General features: G+C 43.7%; 1 protein-coding gene across 1 annotated transcript in view; it reads right to left on the reverse strand.

Moving 5' to 3' along the window:
- Positions 1-14190: 14190 nt before the first annotated feature.
- Positions 14191-21978, reverse strand: part of OXCT1 (3-oxoacid CoA-transferase 1) — a 448860-nt gene continuing 441072 nt past the window's right edge. The window contains exon 17 of the mRNA XM_069221450.1: positions 14191-14459. Within this exon, the coding sequence (XP_069077551.1) occupies positions 14418-14459 (42 nt within the window). The 3' untranslated portion in view covers positions 14191-14417. The remainder of the gene's footprint in view (positions 14460-21978) is intronic.

Raw genomic sequence — 21978 nt, forward strand, 5'->3', positions numbered from 1 at the left:
GGCCAAAAGTGCTGGTGCGGAAACAGAGGGGCCCTCGTCCAACCCTGCAGAGTCCGAAAGAGCTCCAGTGGAGATGGACTGCCCACAAATGAGGCAAATGGCCTCACAAAACTTGGGGAGGTGTGGAACTGACACAGACGCAGGCTCCACAGATGGAGGACTAGAGCGGCGATGCTCCAGTTTCCTCATCTCATTGGGTGATAGACAGGGTGAAGTCGAAGAACATTTGTTCTTCTTCGACTTCTTGTGCCTTGACTTACCGATCAGCCTGAGAACTTGGAGTAGGACAATGACGGGGGGGCTCTGCTACTGATCACAGGACTTTCCTCTGAAATTAAGAGGAGCCGAGTGCTGGGAGCTTTAGGGACCGCTCCCTCAAAGCTTTCAGATTCATGGCTAGGCACTCGGAGCATGACTTTTGGTCGTGGCTGCACTCCAGACACCAAAGGCAGATGAGATGCGGATCCATCACAAACATCGCCTGATTACAGGATATGCAGGGCTTGAACTTGGTCTTACGAGAAGACATCCTTGATGCACCAGGAGTGTAGACACTCAAAAATCTTTCACAAAAAGTCAAAAAAAGATCAGTCAAAAAGTGACTGTGGGGAGCTCTTTCTTCAGATCGATCAGTGCTGGCTGGCACAGAAAGAACAGAACTCAAGTCAGCTCGCAGGGGTGGTGCCTATATAGGACCTGCAACAACATTCTGGTGCAGATGAAGCTGATGACGGACACTGAGATGATCAACATAACCGAACGGTGTGCGGGGGTACAACTTGAGAAAAGTCTCCGGATCCAGACTGATGCCTGGGGAAATTTTAAGGTAAGGAGTCTGCAACTAGATGTCTCTATTAGATTACACTTTACTGAACGGTTGTAGCAGTGAACATCATATTAGTGATTTTCTTCAGTATGACAACCGCACTAAGCTTTCTTGTTCAGGCATTCAAATAACGTCCAGGCTCCCAGTTGGGCAGCCTTTTACTAGCAGAGTTACAGGGTAGAAAATTCAGTGGCTTTTCAGTGGTCAAGATGTTTGGGGCAGATAGGATTAAGGTCTGTACCAAACCACAAAATTCCTTGGATTCATCCCTTCTCTACTTCCCCAGGGATTGACTCCAATCCCTACTCCTGACTCGGAGTTTCCTGTAACTTCCATATCCTCCAAAGCAGGCTCTTCCTCCCTTCTCATATTTCCATCATCTGTGATTATCAGCCAGGAAGGCTGTCAATCTTTTCATTGTCCTCTCCACAATTGCCTTAGGGACTTACTTTTTCTTTCACACTGTTGGTTCTCATCAGGTCACGGGTTTGCAACACAACAGCTTTGCTTTATCCCAAAGCTGAAGCCATGTCCAAACTTCCTCAAGCTGAAAAAAAAATCTGATTCTGTCCCTACTCAATGTCCCTAACATCGGAGGAAAGAACAACATATACTGAAGGTTCATTGCCAGGAGTTTTTGTTTCACCACCAGACAGTATTCCCTTTGAGTCTGAACTTTCTTGGTATAATCTGGATAAACTGCAATATTGTGGTTGTCATTTATGAGTTATGCCACTCTGAGAATGAAGTGTCTGTAGTTAGAGATTTGAACTGGGACGAGCCGGCGGCTGCACCCCTTGAGGGGGTGTCACTGTTGACACTTTGTGGGCTCTCTCTACTGTAAACAACAAACCCTGGGGCCTCATCTCTCAGTCGATCCTGTATTCTACAAATTTCTCTGTAGAGTCCCCATCTGCTCTCTCCTGGAATCCCAGAAAACAGATTGTTGTGGCATGATCGGTGTTTGTCCAGAGAAAATTTACCTCCTTTGAGGCAGTCCCAATTGTTTACTCTAAAGTCTTTCTCGAGCCATGAATAGCCACTAGGATTCCTGCAGTTGTGGGTTCTTCCACAGCAGGGATGCCACCTGCACCTCTGGGCCTTAGTATGTTGTGTCATTTTTGAGAGAAGGCATATGAGATGATATATTGTGTGATCATGTTTTTTGTTGCATTTTGAATATCTTTCACCATCTCAACATGATTGGTCTACTTAGGTCGCCACTGGCTGCGCTAATCCATTCTATGCACTTATAAGCACTCAGCCCACCCACAATTACAGACGAGAGCAAACCCACCCAATAAACTTTTGAGTTTAAAATTTGAAGGGCTCACAGCGAAACCTAGATCAATCCCCACAGGGTAGTGTATGGTGGCTAACTCTGTTCTTTGGCCCCTTCCAGGGAGCTCCCCTTCAAGGGAGCTGGCAGCCCCTCCGGGCATCATCAATACATGTAGTCTATATTTTCTTGAGGCACAGCCTCCCATTCACGTTGCGTTCAATTGGTGTGGCTGCAACGATCCATGCTCATACAATGCAAAAGAGTTAAATAACATAAAAAAAGAAAAAAATGGGGAAGGTCTGAGGGAGATCTAATCCAGGGTCTCCAACAGATTACAGCACAACACGAGTGGTAGCAACATATTACCCTTGCCTCAGAGCACCATTATGGTTCCTTCCCACTGTCCCCAGGAGTCCAGATTTCACTTTGCTGCACCAGTGCAGTCCTGCCAGAGCACCACAATGACCAGGAGGGTAACAAGAACTCGGGCCACTGGTCTGAGGCATTCGTGCTCTCCTGCAGCCCTTTCACAGCCGCAGATCATCACTGCATTCTTGTTCAGTGTTTGTCCCTTCCGTCAGCAACCAGCTCCCTTACCGCCAACATTCCAGTAGACCAGGTTTCCTCCCAGGGGCTTGGCGTGCACTGGTCCTGGCCCTTCACTCCCCACCCACCCCATCTATCTCCTCTGATAGAAATTAACTGCCCATCACGTCGGGTGCATATCATTCTATGTGCCGTGTTAACCTCCCCACCTGCACCTACACTGCCATCTTACTCCAGTTCCTCACAGCCTCCCCACGCTATGCACCACCAGGGGGCCTCTCACATACAGAGTTCACAGTTCACCCTCTGCGGAACCAGCTACGAGTTCACAGTCTACAACAACAGGCCGCGCCTAGCTCAGCGCCATCTCGGACCTCAGTAGGAAGATGGACACACTGGTTTCGCCAGTTTTTCCATGTCAGCCACACACGATTCTCAAACGGCCCCAAGCCTTCCCAGCCACTGGAATTCTGTTCAGGGCTGCCCAGGGACTACGTTCTAATGTAGTACTACTCGGCAGGATATAAAAGGTTATTTTTTTTTGCTGCAGGTGAAATTACATTTGCATAAATCAAAGCTTGATCCCAATTTTATCTTGACATACAATTTCTGTAAACTAGTTCAATGAGCAACAATCCTTTCAGGTACAGCTATCCCAACAGCATCTAGGTGAATAAGGAGGGGGCCTTGCATCTCGACCTCTCCTTCCCCATTCCTAACCTAATCCTTCTAATGATCACTCATCTTCCCCCATATACCCTGGTATCTCCGCAAAGCTCCAACCCTTTGATCATACAGTTTTTCCTTGGACCATGTTGCCTCCATCTTTGCCTCCCACGCCGCATAAGTAGAAGCTATTGGTGATTTCCACACCTGGAGAATAAACAATATGGCTATCAGGGTAGCCACAAATATGATTTGCTTAGAATAAACAAGCCTGCATGTTGCGTAATACCCCATATTGCTGCCAGTGGGTTAGGGACTAATTTGTACTATATCATGACACTAATCTTTTGAAAAATCTTCTCCCAATATGCTGTCAGATGTTTACATGAAAAGCACATATGGAGCCAATCCCCCCCGAGTCGTCTGGCAGCGCGGACACAAGTCTGATACCTCTGGATATATTTCCTTTAATCTAGCAGGGGTATAATGAAGCAGCCATTTGGAAAAGAATGCAATATTTTTTAAATGAGCCCCCCTAAGTGCTTTCTGTGACAAATCATTATGCTTTCTCCATTGTTGTAACCCCGTTTTACACCCTGTAAGGTTTTCTGCCTTAACCAAGAATTGGGAATTTGTCTTTGTTGAATACTCATCATGGAGCGTCTTGTAACAATTTCTGATTGCTAATCCATTTCCATAGAAAGCCTGAAGGATAGCTTGATTAGGGCTATCAGCTACTTTTTCCATTGTCTGCATGAAGTGTTGAATATGGCAGTAGGAGAACCTAAGGCTTTCTGAAATGGCATTTATTTTTCTGCTACACACTGCGCCCATGACTTGATATGATCGCCTATTAGAAAATCCTCAAGGCTCTTGACCCCTGCGCCTCTTCCCACTTCTGAACATATCCTTGATTGAGTTCTATTCCTACCATCCATGCATCCCGAAGTTTGACTGACTGGTAAATCTTACAAATTTGGTATTTGGCTTCTATCAGCAATATACTAGTCATTGCCGGTAGTTTATACCTTGCTCGCTTCGGGAGGCACAGATGTTTAAGAAATCGCAAGAGCTGCGTACCCGTGTCCGCCAACATATGATTAAAATAGAAGTTGACATTTGGTGTTACTGCAGCTCTTGAAACCCAATCTAATACAGAAGCTTGCTAATGAATTTGAACATTGGAGAGTGCCAGCCCCCACCCCATCTTCCACTGTAAGAGTTAACTTTTCTAGCTGTAAGCGAGGTTTCTGAAGGTTCCATATGAATTGTCTGATCAGTGAATCCAGCTCTCGGAAGAACATTTTTAGGGACTCTCAAGAAAAAACAAATAGTAAGGGGAGGATCATCTATTTCACCGGTGCTGTTCTCCCTATAATCGTCATAGTAGATTCCTGCCATTTCAGGAGTGAGCCTTGAATCTTTTTTTAAAACCCTTATATAATTCAAGTGAAACAGATCAGCCAAATTATTGGACACATATATGCCTAGATACCGAATAGGGGTAGAGAATGAAGATAGCACCCGAATATCCTTTGGTAAAACTGATGTATCTGCATTGAATAAGAGAGATTCTGACTCTGACTGATTGATTTTTGTATCCACCCAAGTCCAAAAAAGCCTTAATCTTAGAGAAAGCTCTATCGATGTTGTGCAAATCCACACAAAGATACAGAATCAGATAATCGGCAAATAATTTCAACTTGGGTGCTTGAGGGAACGGCAAATGTATATGTTGATCCTGCCTGATTGCTGCTGCTGATGGCTAAATAAAAAGCGCAAACAGCACGGGAGACCGCGGACAGCCCTGTCGCGTGCCCCGTGATATATGTACTAGTCCTACTACTTGTGCATTTATTGAAATCCTGGCTTGGGCCCCCGCGTATAACCTTCCTAAAGTATGAATAAGCTTCCCTGGGAAGCTGAACGTACCTAAAATCATAAACAATGCTTCCCATTGGATTAGATCAAATGCCTTCTTGGCAACAAGTATTATGATTGCCGCCGGATGGTGTTCATGGGAGAAATAATTGATTGCCCACACCAGGAAATTAGTATTAGTGGGCAGCAGCCTACCAGGTAGGAACCCACACTGATCCTCATGTATCAGTCCTTGTGCCACCTGAGACGTACAAACTGCAAGAATCTTACTGAATAATTTATAGTCCTGATTCAGAAGGCTGACTGGGCGATAGGAGACTGGATTTTCCGGTGGGTTATCCTTTTTTTTTTTTTTTTTTACAAATGAACCACTACAGCCCTAGAGAATGAGGAAGGGGCCTCTGCTCCTTCTAATATTTCATTAAATAACTCGACTAGTATTTTAGCTATTTGGCCCTCTAGTACTTTATAGACTTCCACCGGGAGACCATCTTCTCCAGGGGATTTTCTCTTAGGGGCCCTGTATCCCCTCTACTACTTCAGCAAGAGTGGTATATTCTGTGCTTCTTGATCTAAACCTGGCAGCACCACAGAATCTAAATACTGTTTGATTTGTAATGAGTTCACTTGCATTGTCTCAGTGTATAGCTTTCTATAATGCGAGAGGAATATTCTTTCTACCTCTTTGGGCTGGCTAACCATTATACCCCGCTCTTCATCTAAAATGGCTTATCAAATTAGATTTTTTTGTTTTTTTTTAATTTAACTGACCAGGCTAAGCGTCGGCCTACATGCTCGCTCTCTTCGTACTGCCTTTGAAAGCTTGTGTGTCTATTAAGTATCTCCCGAGACACATAGAAGCCCCTTAATCTGGTCTGAGCTCTTCCCAATATGGGTTCCGTCTCCGGGTTAGGTAGTGATTGGTTTCTTTTTAACGCCTGCTCTAGCTCCCATTGGAGTAGATTGTTTTTCTCGCGAGCTGTCTTCTCTAGGTAGACCTTAAAGGAAATTGCCTCACCTCGTATATAAGCTTTGGTGGTTCCCCAGATATTAAAGCGAGAGGCCGAGTCCTTTTTATTCTCTAAACATTCAGCAACCGATGCTTTGAGAGTTCCTACCCAGCCCTCCTCTGTCAAGAGATTTGTCCAAGCTCCATTGTGGATGATTCAGTTGGTTTCCTGATTCCTTAATATTAACCCAAGGAACAGAGTGGTGGGAAAAAGGATTAGCAAGTATCCCTGACCCGTCGCATCCGCGCAAATGAGACTAGCACATAATCGATCCTTGATGCAGTACTGTACCTATTGGAATAGCATGTAAATTCTCTTGCTCGAGGATGATCGGCCCGCCACACACCTACCAGTGCTAGATCCGAGATCAGTTTAAAAAGCACTTGAGAGGCTCTTGGCTTAATCTGTGCTTTATTCCCCTTCTGATGTGTCCCATTGGATATTAGGTATGATACTGAAATCCCATCCTATTATAAAGTAGCCTGAAAGTGAAGATAGATACACATATAAAGCCTGCATTGGCGCTACATCGTCCTCTATTGGTCCATAAAAAAGTACAAATCTCCTTATGTGCCATTATAGCAGTAACTACTATCCAGCTTGCCTGCGGATCTCTAATGACTCCCTTTACCATCCCTGGAAACTTTCTAGAAATCAAAACAGCCACACCCCGCACAAAGTACGAATGGGCAATAAACCCAGGGAGTTTAGGTAACATAGCATTAGCCTTCAAAGGGGTTTCCTGCAGAAGAGAAACTTGTACTTGGGATGTTTCGTGCCAATTAAGTATTGCTTGAAGTTTAACGTTATTAGCCTCATTTAAATTACATGAAGCAATTTTTATCTTATACCCACTCATTCCTTAATATTCCACCCAGAAATTCTCCATGGTCAATTGCGCTTCATCTGCATTTTTTAACACATTTCTGTCCTGTATCCTATCCCTAAATAAGGGATGTAGTTGGCTGACCTCCACCTGCATTTTTTCCCGTAACTTCACCCTATGCTCCCCCGCCCATTATCGTCCCTGATGCTCCCTCCCCCAGCAAATACCACCCATTGTGGTCCTGCCAAGCCAGGCTCCCCCAACACCCAAGCAAAGAGTGCACTGACATGGCACTCTTAGAGCCTGATCACAGAAGAGCAACAAGGCGGTCGGGCAGAGGAACCCAGAGAGAGAATAGAAAAACAGATGGCACACCAGTTCAAATGAGCAAGATGTTCCCAAAAGAGCGAAATGAGATATTACCGATTTTACCCCTCCTTCCCCCCTTGCATTTTTTTCCCCTTTCCTACATCCTCCCACCACAAACCACATCATCACTTTTTTTTAGCAATTCTAAAAAATACTTTGTTTCCTGTACGCCCTCAAAAACATGTGCTTGTCCTTTATGGAACACTTTAAGTTTGGCTAGTTGCACAATACCAGCCAGAGCCCCCAATCTCTTAAAATCACCTATCAGTCCAATGAATTTGTGGTGCCGGTGGGCAGCTGCGATAGACATATCCAAGAACACACGAAAGCTGAAGCTGTCACCAAACTTAAAGTTCCTCATTTTTATGGCTTGAGAAAGAATTTGTTCCTTAATCCTGTAGTCTGAGGATTCTTTGAATTCGCAGGGCGCGTAAATGGTACCCTATGCACTCTCATAATTGAGAGATACGCTTCAGTTTTTGCCTTGTCCGGAAGGATGCAGTTGTAGATAAGATCAGAGACTACCTTGGTTACGGATGAAGCTACCTCAGTCTCTTCAGGGACCCTACGAACCTAAGATTCGAGCGCTGAGACCGGTTTTTCATCTTGTCCAGCTTTAATTGAAGCTCCTCAAGTTCTGATTGGATCTGAGATACTTCTGACTCCACCTGATTTTCAGCATCCTCTAAATCAGAGATTCTCTGCTCCACCTGGGATACTCTTGTAGAGAGATGGATTAGGTGAGTATTCAATTGACTGAGCTGATCCTTGGTTTCCTTGCAAGCCTCCTCCTGAGGTAGTTTTATTGTTCGCAGCTCCTCTAGAATCTGCCCCATCCATTCCTCCATTAAGGGGATACCAGCTACCCTGCATGCCAAGCTATCCGTACTGTTGGTGCTAGGAATAGGGGAGGGGGTTTGAGGAAGTATACTAGCATTAGATGATATCGGGTCAGATACAGCCAGGATTTACAGTTATTCCGGAAAGTAGTCCACTGCCCATTGCACATTCTTTGATCGGCAAGATTACTTTCTCTTGCCCTGCCTCTTTCTCTTTATCCCTTTCCAGTGCCTTCAATGCCCCTTTAACTTTGTTGCTAGTGGTTGAAAACAAGGGGTAGGCAGGTTTCTCCTTATGTTGCAAGTTTTTCAATAGATGCTGCAAGGGGAAGGTTACTAGATGCAGCTGAAACAGATGAAGAGGTATGTGACTTCCTAATCAGTTTGCTCAATGTGGCAGTGGGGAGTTGAGAGAATAGTTCAGCAGGTTGCGTTGATTGTGATGTTAATTGCTCATGACCTTCTGACGGACTGGCCTCTGATGATGCAGAAAGGACTGGAGAGAGAGGTGATAAGTCCTGAGATAGGTTCTGTGCTCCTGTGGAATCCCTCAAAATCCCCTCCAGATCTCGTTGTTCAGAGCTTTATCTTTGCCTTCCTCTGGCGGGAGTCAAAGTCTTAGCTTTAGGTCCTTTTGGATTTTTTCCCATTGTCTGTGCCTTATAGCCTGAATCCTGTGTCATATGTTTCAGTATAATATCGAATCAAAGGCGTTGCGGTGGGGGAAAATAAAGTAAGGAGAGACCAGATGAAACTGGACAAGAGATGAAAAAATCATGAATAGGGGAGCAAAGGGGCAACAAGCCGCATCTGCGTGACGCGAACCGCTTCTGTTGCTTCCTGGGCCCCACAGATGTGCCTATTCAACTTGCCTAGTGCTGCTACGACAGGCTGCTCGATCTCCCTTTAGTCCTAGGTCGCGTGGGTGCTAAAGTTTAGGTTCAGCAAAGTCCCCAAAAAGTTTCAAGCAGTATGGTGTCTCTAATGATAGTCGTCTCCCAACCTTTTTGCAGAGCTAATTACTCAGCTAGCTTTTAGCCCCTCAACAGCTGCTATGTATCCTCTTCACTCTCTTCCAACAAAGTCCAAAAAATTCTTGCTTTAAGAAGTTCACTAATATATAACTTCCAGCTTTGTAGCCAACGTCATAGTTCGACAGTCTTTCACACAATATTAGTTGAGGTTATTCCCTCCTCCTCCTCCCCTCACGCTGATTCTGAGATGCCTGCCGTCTCCTCCAGCCCCCATAGTGAGAAGGAAAAAAGTTCCGCCCAATATCAAAAGATTATCGTCCTCATAACTGCGTTTTGTCAGCTATATTGGTTGGCCACCCCCCCCACATTTCAAGCATTAATTGGGAGAAATTCGGAGTTCTGCCTACTACCTTTAAACACCTTAAATGCAAAGAATCTGAGCAGCACTTTATGATTCTACCCCGATGACATACCCTGCCCCAAACCGTCGTGATGGCTAGACACAAATTTACAACCTTCTTGAGCATCCCCAGAACAGCATTCTCGAAAATAAAGCAGAAGTGCTCCTGATTGGTGGTAGGGATAAGTCTCTTACGTGTAGCACACCCAGAGGCACCAAAAGGTAAAAAACATGCAAATTCAGGCCCCTGCCAAAACAGCCACTAACGTCATCCATAGTGTACAGAAGAGCACATAAACAGACAAATTGTAAAACAACCATTTTGTGCCCAGCATTTCAAGTGGAGTTTTCATTTTCTTGCATTTTAGCCGACATACCAGCTAGTTAAAAAGCATTCAAATCTTGCCTCTCTCTGACTTGAGTCAACATGTGTCTTTGCTTCTTTTTTTACTTAGCGAAATTTGAATTTAAACACATTTTGCCTGGAGTATTTTTATCTTTGGCCACATTTCACCAACCTGCAGGAACCTTGCCAAAGATGTAATCATCCACAAAGGTCTGCTGCAGGTTGGTCTAGCATCTGGAGTAGACTTTTGGGTCCAAAAAGCTGCAGTATCCATTCAAAGTATACTAGTTATTTTAGGAAAATGAAAAAGCGAAAAAGATATCCTGGACATACCAATAACAAATCGAAACCATAAATAGATAAGTCACAGCCGTAATTTTTTTGTTTGTTGTAACTTCGTTCAGCAGAGTTTGAAAAACCCCAAAATGAAATGTGGCGAAAATATGCATATGTATGAGTAGATGGGTTTGGAGTACCTTTACGGACATCAACACCTAAATCAGAGGTGAGCATTTCATTTGTTTCTATTAGCTGAAGATTTATGCTCAGGTAGGCATCTTGGGTCTGCAGGCATCATTGAGAAAAGAAGCATTTGTGGGTTCAATGCAGAGAGGATGGCCATACCACCCATTTTAATAGAGTAATAATTAGGTTCGATGTTCACCGAAGTGGTCCTGTAAATTTTTGAAGGTCCTTCCCGAGTTAGGATCAAAATAATCCTTTTTTGGTAGAGTCTGCTGGCGCAATAAAAACACAGAAATAAAATTGACGAAAATAAAGTAAGGGCTAACAGGGGTACTGTGCACAAGGCCACAGGCTTGTTCCCAGTATACATTAGGGAATGACTGCAGGACATGACCAGTGGATATTGCTGCCAATGCCCTGTGGTCAGTATCTCGGGTGAAAATACTGCAATCAGTGGTACTGGGCAAAGTATAGTGTGTACCCACAAAGGTATGACCGGCAAAACATTCCCTGCAGTTATTATTGGCAGGGCTGCTATTTAAAAAGATTAGCCAAACACCTTAAATGCCAAGCTCAGAAGGTATCTTAGGTAGGCGTACTGCAAAAAGCAGTACATTACAGATAATACCCCCTGCAATGCCCTGCTGTTTCCTGAGCATGTCCTCTGTTAATCTAGAGAGCAAATCCAGAGGCATGCCCCCCTGGTACTGCCAGCATGAGCTATTGCAGAATGGTATTGGCATTTTCTGTAGTTAGTATGCTCATCACATAGCAGTCAGACTTGCTCTGAGCTTACCGTATTAAAAAACACAGTGGAAGTATACAGATAAACCACCACTACGAGACCTCAAGAGTGTACAAGAAGTAGAACCAATCAAATACACTTGACTTTATCCAATCACACAAGGTGGACGTTATGCTAGATGTGGTCATGGCCAAGATATGGCTGTTCCTCTAGTATCTTTGACTTGCTACTACAAGGTCACAACATTCTTCAATCCATAAGCATGGAGACGGGTTGACAGTCATGCACAGAGATCGGACAGCCTGAACCTTCTTTTATTTGAGCACGGCCAGGGGCCACTTGGTCTAGTTCTCATAATTCCTTACAAAAACTGGTCACTCTAATAATTTATAGGCCTGCAGCACTAAAGTGATCTTTCCACCATAGCAAGTAATGGATCAACAAGGAAGTATTGAGAGATCTAAACTTAACTTTGAGGATTCTGTTGATGTCGTTAAACTTTATCAACATAAACCAAAAACAAATCCTAGGAAAAATAAAGCTTTTAGTTATCTACTTAACTGCATTACGGGAAAACTTCCAAGTTACTTGGAAAAACTTAATTTGAAGGCACCCCATGGTAACTAGCGGGAACCCAAATCCTTGTGCTGCATATATGCAAGGAATCAGGAACATTCGCATGCAAGTGACAGAGCGCAGAGCATGGCCTGCTTCTTGACAATGACTGTTAGGTGATCTCATACAAATTTGTATCAGGAATTAAATCTATGAATTAGTGTGCAATTTCATTTAATTTCATAGTCAATGCACTGGAGGTTAACCTAAAGTCTAATTGTATTGATTTTTTTTTGGATTTTTTTTTTTATTTGGATCACAATCTGAAGTCATTGAACTGACATTTTTCAAGGAATTACTAAGTTTTTTTTATATATATAAAAGACCACTTTTTGTCTCAATATAGTAGATGTAAGATATTGAGTTACTGGTTTAGGGGGTGGCAGCTCCACTCAGACAAACACCACAGACCTTGTCATGGTGAACCACAAAAGTGACTAGGTTAACCTGTGTTTAACCCTGTGGTAGCCGGGTTCAAAGCAGTCAGGCCTAACTTGAAGACAATGTGTAAAGTATTTATGCAGCATTTAAATAGTAATAAAAAGAAAACACAACACAAGAAAAATCCAAATTGAGAAAAATAGAGTAACTTACTAAATAAAATGATACCAGAACGACAAACATCCATCAGTGGAATCAGAGATATTGAATTTTGAAGTTTTATGGGAAAATAGCACCAAGGAGCAGAAATCGCAAATTGTGGTTATCTGGTCCACCTGGACCAGGGAGAGTTACAAGATCAGTCTGACTGCGATGGAGCACGGGCCAGATCCAAGGCCCAGGTTAATCCTGCTGACAGTTGTACCTTATGTCCTTGATTTGAGGCTTTGCATCGCTTGGCATTGGTTCTGATTAGGAGCTGTGTGGTACTGTGATGCCAAGTCCTGCATGGAATTGTGTTGTGAACTGTTTGCTCCAATCAAGAGCTGTGAGGGCTGCAATGCAAAGTGCTGCGTTTGTTCTGATGAAGCCATTGATCAGGAGCTGCGAGGGGCTGTGATGCAAGGTCCTGACTTAAGTTGCATTGCACTGAGTCTGATTTGATGGGACCCACAGTTAGACAGGGAGGAGTACAGTCTGAGGCCAGTCAAGGGTCCAGGAACTGGGAGGCCCATGTTGTGGATCAGGACTTACGGCAAGCAAAGGTCAATAGGAGGGCCAGTTGCAGCATGTCAAATGGGCAGTTGCAGGGAGGCCTCTGGAGCCTGTTAGGTCCCTGTAGCCAACTGACCCTTGGAGTCACTTTGGGTTAGCCTCGTATGAAGGTAAGCAGCTTCAGTCTTCCTTCTGAGACAACAAGGCAGTCCTCAAGCAACAGGGTAGTCCTCTGACAGCAGGGCAGTACTTCTGTAATCTTTACGGGTCCAGGAGTGGCTCCGGAGGTCAAACATGTATACCTGATATGTGTGTGTACATTCACGCACGCATGTGTGTGTATTCCCTGTCCTAGCCCCCACATCTGGTTCTGGAATGTTCCTGCCCTATCAAGGCTTCAAACTGTCTGGGGTGTAAAAACACAGGGCAGGCTTTGTGTGTGCAGGAGCAAAGCGTTTTGGAATGTAAGTGGGGCTGAGTAAAGCCCCTATCGGTTATCCTGCCAAGAATGCCTATCCTGTCCACATCTAAACATCCGTTGTGTTACTGTTTGGAAGCAACAGACAAACCCCAACAGCAGTCTCATTCACAGTCATGTGACACAGGACACTGGCAGAAGGAACCAACAGTTAGGACAAGACAATGCCAACTTTCTAAAAGTAATAAGTAAAAGTAATAAGGCAACCTCCTGTTGGTCAATAGGCAAGACAGTGAAAAACTAATTGAGGAGTTTTTCACTGCCAGGACATGTAAAACTAAGTACACATTTCCTACTTTTTTAAAAACAATGCACCCTACCCTACGAGTCTTCAGGGACTACCTTAGGGGTGACATAAGTATTAAAAAGGGGTAATTAGGTCTGGCCACATGTTTATTTGCCAGGTCAAAATGGCATTTTAAAAGTGCACTAAAGGCCTGAGATGTGTTTGAAAAGGCTACTTTAATGGGCAGCACTGAGGCTCACTAGGAGCATTCAACTTACAAGCCCTAGATACATATAGTACCATTCACAACTAAATTAATCTGCCAATTAGGTGTAGGCCAATTTTACCATGTTTTAAGAAGACAACACAAGCTTTTTAGCACTGGTTACCTGTGGTAAAATGCACAAAGTCCTAAAGCCAGCAAAAACGAATTTCCCGAGTAGTGAAGGCAAAACGTTTGGGGGGGGATACCATAGCAAGGATAGGAGGTATATCAGTAGGCATACCTATAAATTGCATTAAAGAAATATCTTCAGGATAGATTAAAAACATCAGTGTTTGTTACTCACGTCAATAATCTAAAAAAAAAACAAGAGGCAACTTGTACAGAACTACATAACCAGATGTTTATTGAACTGTTTTTGAAATATTGCTGATGCACTAATTCCGGTTACTGCCATGAAGCTATGAAGGCTGCAAAAAAATAAGTTAAAACCTGGTTTGTAAGAGATACTGTTTGAAAAATTAGTATTTTATATCAAGCGGTTAAAAATATATAAAATTTAAGTGCAGTTGAACTGTTGAAAAGTGATGTTACATGATCCAGATTTAGTGCTCAACCTGCTGCATTGGTTTGAGATTTGGTGAAACCTAGAAAACAAGAAATTGAAATGGTTAAACTTCCACATCTTGGATCAAAACACAATTTGTCACTTCTAAGAAAACTAAGTAATGGAATATCATATCAGAAGAAATGAAAGTTTAAGCTATACGATCAATAAAATATGTCTATAAACTTCACCATTCACTATTCAGACTGATTGCTTCAGTTAAGCTTATGACGCGGTTTAGGTTGACAATATTAATTTATTTTGCATTACATACTGCCTTTTACAAACAGAGTCTGCATACCACTCAGAAAAATATGCACCAGGGAGACATATGGCCTAAGTGGACTGCAAGATGGTTGCTTTCTTTTGAGGCCATTTCCTCTTTGCAAATCCGTACATGGTAGCAGCAAGATAAGCATACATGGCACATTTGTAGGACAGCACCAAGTGAGGGAATCTCTGATAGACCGGAAGGTGCCTTTTGAGGAAAAAGAGGTAATGGGCTGTGAAAAAGAGGCAAATTGCAAGAATCCTTCCTTTCTAATCCATGACTTAGAGAAAGAAAATGGGTGGCAATAGTACTTATACCCGCCAATATACCTGGTCACTCTTTGGGACCATAAAGCCTAAAGGTGTTTTAGTGGTAAATGCAGATATTGATAGATGTACTGTTGGACCTGGCTTTTTGACAGGGTCATCCCCAAACTTTTTGCCTTCCTCCTTCTCTTTTTCTGACCTCATTTTTGCTGGTTTTTAGACTCTGCGCACTTTACCACTGCTAACCAGTGCTAAAGTGCATATGCTCTCTCCCTTAAAACATGGTAACCTTGAATCATACCTGATTGGACTATTAATTTACTTATAAGTCCCTAGTAAGGTGCACTTTATGTGCATAAGGCTGGTAAATTAAATGCTACTAGTGGGCCTGCAGCACTGGTTGTGCCACCCACTTAAGTAGCCCCTTTTCCTTGTCTCAGGCCTGCCATTGCAAGGCCTGTGTGTGCAGTTTCACTGCCACCTCGACTTGGCATTTAAAAGTACTTGCCAAGCCTAGAACTCCCCTTTTTCTACATATAAGTCACCCTTAATGTGTGCCCTAGGTAACCCCTAGAGCAGGGTGCTGTGTAGATAAAAGGCAGGACATATACCTGTGTAGTTATATGTCCTGGTAGTGTAAAACTCCTAAATTCGTTTTTACACTACTGTGGGGCCTGCTTCCTTCATAGGCTAACATTGGGGCTGCCCTCATACACTGTTGAAGTGGCAGCTGCTGATCTGAAAGGAGCAGGAAGGTCATATTTAGTATGGCCAGAATGGTAATACAAAATCCTGCTGACTGGTGAAGTCGGATTTAATATTACTATTCTAGAAATGCCACTTTTAGAAAGTGAGCCTTTCTTTGCACTTAAATCTTTCTGTGCCTTACAATCCCCGTCTGGCTGGGCTTGGTTGACAGCTCCTTGTGCATTCACTCAGACACACCCCAAACACAGGGTACTCAGCCTCACTTGCATACATCTGCATTTTGAATGGGTCTTCCTGGGCTGGGAGGGTGGAGGGCCTGCTCTCACACAAAGGACTGCCACACCCCCTACTGGGACCCTGGCAGACAGGATTGAACTGAAAGGGGACCTGGTGCACTTCTTAGCCACTCTTTGAAGTCTCCCCCACTTCAAAGGCACATTTGGGTATAAAACAGGGCCTCTGCCCTACCTCATCAGACACTTGCTGGAGAAGAAACCTGAACCAGAAACTACATCCTGCCAAGAAGAACTGCCTGGCTGCTCAAAGGACTCACCTGTCTGCTTTCTACAAAGGACTGCTGTCTTGCTGTTGCCCTGCTGCCTTGCTGAACTCTTGTCTGGCTGTGAAAGTGCTCTCCAAGGGCTTGGATAGAGCTTGCCTCCTGTTCCTTGAAGTCTCAGGACCAAAAAGACTTCTTCCTTTCATTTGGACGCTCCGTGCGCCGAAAATTTAGACGCACAGCTTGTTTCGCGGCGAGAAAAACGCCGCACACCGACGCTGATCGACGCGACGCCCTCGGGACGATCGAGACTTCGACGCACAACCTCGCAAGGACAAAGCCGCTCGACTTTCCAGGAGAAATCGACGCGACGCCCACCGTGAGTGCGAAACTTTGACGCACGGCCTCGCAAGGACAACGCCGCCCGACTTCCAAGGAGAAATCGACGCGACGCCTGCCGTGAGACCAAACTTTCGACGCACGGCCTCGCAAGGACAACGCCGCCCGACTTCCAAGGAGAAATCGACGCGACGCCTACCGTGAGATCGAAACTTCGACGCGCAGCCCCGCAGAACGACGCGCAGCCGGAAAACAAGCAGGAGAATCCACGCACAGACCCGGGACATCTGGTAATCCCCGCGATCCACAAAAAGAGACTGTCTGCGCGCCGGAAAACGACGCCCGACTTCCCCGCGTGGAAAAGACCGACGCAAGTCTGTGTGTGCTGAGGAGAAATCGACGCACACACCCCTTTTTCCACGCATCTCTTCTCCTGTGGCCCTCTGAGGAGATTTTCCACCAGAAACCAGGTACTTTGTGCTTGAAAGACACTGTATTGCATTCTAAAGACTTAAGACACTTTATATCACTTCCCTGTGATATTTCTACAATTTTCCATTGCAACTTTATTCGTTTTGACCTACAATTATCCTGATAAATATTATATATTTTTCTAAACACTGTGTGGTGTGTTTTTGTGGTGCTATATGGTGGTATTGTATGATTTATTGCACAAATACTTTACACATTGCCTTCTAAGTTAAGCCTGACTGCTCGTGCCAAGCTACCAGAGGGTGGGCACAGGATAATCTTGGATAGTGTGTGACTTACCCTGACTAGAGTGAGGGCTTTTGCTTGGACAGGAGGTAACCTGACTGCCAACCAAAAACCCCATTTCTAACATGTACCAATTATCAAATTTGGACAAGGACACCGGTCACTACTGTGGTGCACTCGATAGAAAGCTTCTTCAGTCTGAGTAGGACTGCCATGGAGAAATTGTTAAAGGGTGACAAATTCTTCGAGTAATGGGGACCCAAATCTAGATTTTGATAGAAGCAAGATAGTTTTACCAATCTGAAAAGGGGAGAAGAGGTGGATTGTACCTCCCTACACATTTAAAGAAAAAGCTTCCCACTCGCACAACTTCTTAAGTATTTGCAGATTTCCTTGTAAATGGTGGCCTCAAATGAAAGGTTGCATTATTTATTTTTTATAACTGAGACGGCCTTCAAAATGCCCTTTGAGGAAGGATGAGGACAGATGTTATTTTTAATCCTCGCTCATACATATCAGTGGAAAATCGGAGCAGAGACTCCTTGTCTGAATCAGATGGTTCTGTGGATGCATTACAATGGCTAAGATTCGAAGGTTTGAGGACAGAAATAGGGATACTTGGCAACCAGAATGCTGTCATTCCTCAAACTGATGAGATCCCACTAGACGTTATTGGTATGTAGGCCCAATAATGGCCCTCAGATACCACAAGGAGCAATGTCGCAGATGAAGCCTGGATTGAAGCTCTTGTTGCCTCATATTTGATGCATATAAACAGAATTCTATGGATAAACTAGACAGTGCTTTTGGGATCAGCTGCAAAAAGTGTTATGTCGAGTGTAAGAAGATTACTATTCTCTGTCTTTCAAAAGTAAGTTGTAAACATACTCTGGGAACACACACTGCTACATCTCTGCATTTCACCGGCCTAGTAGCTCACTGAGGAAACACCTCTCTGCTTCCTCTCAGGGAGGGCCACCACAAGCCTCTCAGAGTGATGATATATTTCATTAATGCCCTATACCGACTCAGGTCAGTGAACAGTATACACAATGACACTCAACTTGTTATGTAAGCAGGTGTGAAGAATCTTCCACCTAACACCCCTCTTCAATCAACCTAATGTGCCATGGTATAGCAATTATTCTACCTCGGAAATGCAGGTGTGTGTCGCAGTGCTCTGGGTACGAATACCCTTAAGCATGTACATTACCTCCAATGCCCAGTTACTCACCCACAGGAATGGCAGCCATTCACTGGTGACTTGCTACACTTCATCCAGTTACTGCCTACCAAGGAATTATGTATAGGTTTGAGTCTGTCAATTCTAATATTCGCACCTGTTACAAGCAGGTCTCATGTCACAGGGAGCACCTGGGAATCTTCCTGCCGGCATATCAATGATGCCAACTAACTGTCCATCTTCTCCTTGGATTCCCCCGGGACCAGTCCTCCCTTTTTGGCCATGGCCTATCACATCCCGGCCCTCCGTGGATGGTGTCAGAAGACCTTTACCCATCCCAGGCATGTTAGGGCAGAAGTGCCCGCAGGCCACATCCACAAGAGGCACTTTGCTCTCTCAAGAAACTAGTCCTTTGCTAGCTGTAATAAAGCCTAGAAATTCCCATTCATACACCCTCATGTACTTGTGACCAGCTAATCCGACAAAAGTCCTACCCCTTGCCATACATGAAACTATTACCTTCACAGGTATCGTTCTTTTTTCCTGGAGGAGATACACGATTAGCTTCCTCACAGGCTCTAAATGTGCACCCTGTCTGGTGCTCAGCAAACTAGTTACTTGATGAAGTCTTGAATCTCTCACAGGCACACTCGCATATACACTTAAGGGAAGATGGAGTCCTACACCCCAATGTCCTCAAGCAGGGCCCCTTAAAAGCATAACTTTTTCAATGTGATGCAGAGTAATGCATAGAAAGTTACTTGTAGACTACAGTGATTGATGACAGCCACCCAAATCTGTTTCACTGGTTCCCCATAGAGCAGAAGAGAAATATCACTGTTTTCTAATCAGTTCTTACACGGGTCTTCTCCTGCATGTCAGAGAAGATCAAGCTTCACCAGTGAGTCAGATATTTGGTAGAACGAGGTAAACCTCTCAACCCATGGTTGAAGGAGCATGCATACATACAGGGCCTGGATATCCTCAAAATAAATACTTAATTTCTATAAATGTGTCCATTCATAAAGTTTGTGATAGATCTGCTATACTCCATTTTGAATGTTTATGTGTTAGCAGAGCTTTTGGCTACCGGACATTTCATGACTCATTTTGCTACATTTCTCCGTGAGACTGGCTGCGTGGGGTAGTCCTGGTTGTGCAATATTCAATAAAATTCTTGTTTGAAAATTTAGTGTGATATACATTGTGTATTTTGGATGCAATAAGTGCAAAACGTGGGTATGGAGAGGGTACTAAGCAACTACGATATGCATAAACCTTTCATGTTGTGTGCTCTATCCTGTGAAGGAAATCTTTAAATCTTGGCACTGGTGATTAAAGTCTTGCTATGGGGCAGACACTTGGTAACAGTAGGTGACTTAGATGTAATTTCGGGTGTCAGTGAACTCGACTATGGTAGGGATGGGCACTGTATAATTTTGGGTATTGTTTGTGTGACTGGTGTGCCTGTATTGTAGAGGTGTCTTTCGAAAATATGGAACATACAGACACTTCCATATTTCCTAATTGTGACTGGTGAACCACGTCTTAGATGGCTGACAGTGGAAAACGACTCCTGCATTATCCAACAGCGATCCCTGTACCCAATATTAGTATCATTGGGGAAAGCCGTACTATTTCTGCATTGTTTGGGTTGCGAAACACAAGATATCTGCCATTTTTCCGGAGGCTGAGAACGATGAAGGGAATAATTAAAGGTTTAAGAATTCCTACATTATTTAAGCATTTAACCAAAGGAAGTGACACACTGGAAGGATACCATTCTACTAACAGAAAGCAAACATGATGAGCGAGAAGTATATCACAACATTGAACAAATTGTGCTCTGCCTCTTGGGCCAAAAAAATATTACCATGTTTTCACTGGGTCCCACTGAAGCAGAAGCTATACACAAACCAGCCTGCATCACTCACAAGGCCCTTCAAACCAATACTCAATAGCTGCTGCCAGACAGTGGTAGCACTGATTACACAACTTATGGCAAAATCCTTTTCAGGAAGCACTAGCAGAGGGTGGAACTCCTTAGCTCTGGCCTTACACACCACGTACTCAAGTCATTACATCTGAACTGCGAGTCCTCACAGGACAAACATTTATTCAGCTTATTGCTCGTCTCCTCACAGCCTTCTGGCACGCAACCTTCCACCTAGATCTGCCAGGTGGATCACCTTTCTACCTCAATACTATTCGATACTCTGCTAGCGTGTACCTTTTCATATCTTGGAAGGTATATTTAGGACTGGTGTAATATATGAGGCTTTATTTTAATCTTCTAGTTCTATTGTGAAGTGATCTTACACCTCCAGGTAATGTTCATGGTCTATAAAACTATGTAAATAAATAATAAATGAGAGGTTTAATCAGAGTAGAGAAGGAGCATGGAAATAAGTATGTTGATGCAGTCAGGGCCGACATTAACCCTAAAATCAAGAGAATGTTTTGACAAGCATTTCAAGCGGAAGGAAGAATTGGGTACCACCACAATCAAATCAGGAGGGTGTATAGGCTTTCCCATCAACATATGTGTCTTTTCTAAATAGAGTTTAACTGGAATGATACATGTACGGAAAGTATGAGTGAAAAGGAAACTGAATGGAATATTTGGTTAGCACTATTGGAAGCTTGTCAATTAAACTTGAGGTCCCCATAGGAGTGCTCTCGAGCAGCTAAACGAGAGGCAAAATGGAAGAGTGAGGCAGTATAGCACAGAATCTGATTGACCCAATCTGTTTGAGGGAGGCAGTCAAAGCACAGTTGGGGAAGTTACGAAAAGAAGGGAAAAAGTATGGGCGCCTGAAGTGGATTTTCCTGTGATAAACATGAGGAAACTCACAGAAGCCATCAAGATGCACATTGACTTAAGAAGAGTGGGCCCACGTGGTGGTGGTGTTCAATACTGGGGATGAAGTAGGCGTACTGGGTAATTGAAAAGTATTCACGTTGGAACTACCTTTAACCTATCAGTGGATCAGATGATATCCTGCTTCTAAAGATCTAACCACATTCAGTAGGATGGCATTTGGTCTGGTGTAGGCAACACACTTTTTTCAAAGTGTGATGTCTTGTTTAAAGGGATGGAATTATTTCAGGATAATATTCTAGTTGCGGAACACGGAACCCAAAACCCTAATGATCATTGAGAAGAGTATTAGACATTTTAGTGGAGAAGCTGATATAAAGTATGGCATATGCAACAGTGACAGCTCAAATACCAAAAGAGAAAGAACACTTGCAGTTGTTTTTGGGAATGGAAAAATTATATTCCAAAATAATTAAAGGTATTGCAATTAACAGTTAATCTGAGTAACATTTTGAAAATGGAGCCGATGTTTCAATGGTAGGAGAATGGGAGTCAGATTTTGAAAAGCTAAAAAAAGGAACTTTAGCAAAGCACCAGTATGAAGAAATGAACTGCTGATGCCAGCCAATTTCAGATACAAAATCGGGAAAGTAAAAGTGAGGGGAAGAGGTATCTATGTCAAGGTAACTAACAGGACCAGAAAAGTAGGTACAGTGTAATACAAAAAGAAGCCTTCATGCGGTAATGAGTACGAA

The sequence above is a fragment of the Pleurodeles waltl genome, chromosome 1_1 (assembly GCF_031143425.1).
Source record: "Pleurodeles waltl isolate 20211129_DDA chromosome 1_1, aPleWal1.hap1.20221129, whole genome shotgun sequence".
Classification (NCBI taxonomy): domain Eukaryota; kingdom Metazoa; phylum Chordata; class Amphibia; order Caudata; family Salamandridae; genus Pleurodeles; species Pleurodeles waltl.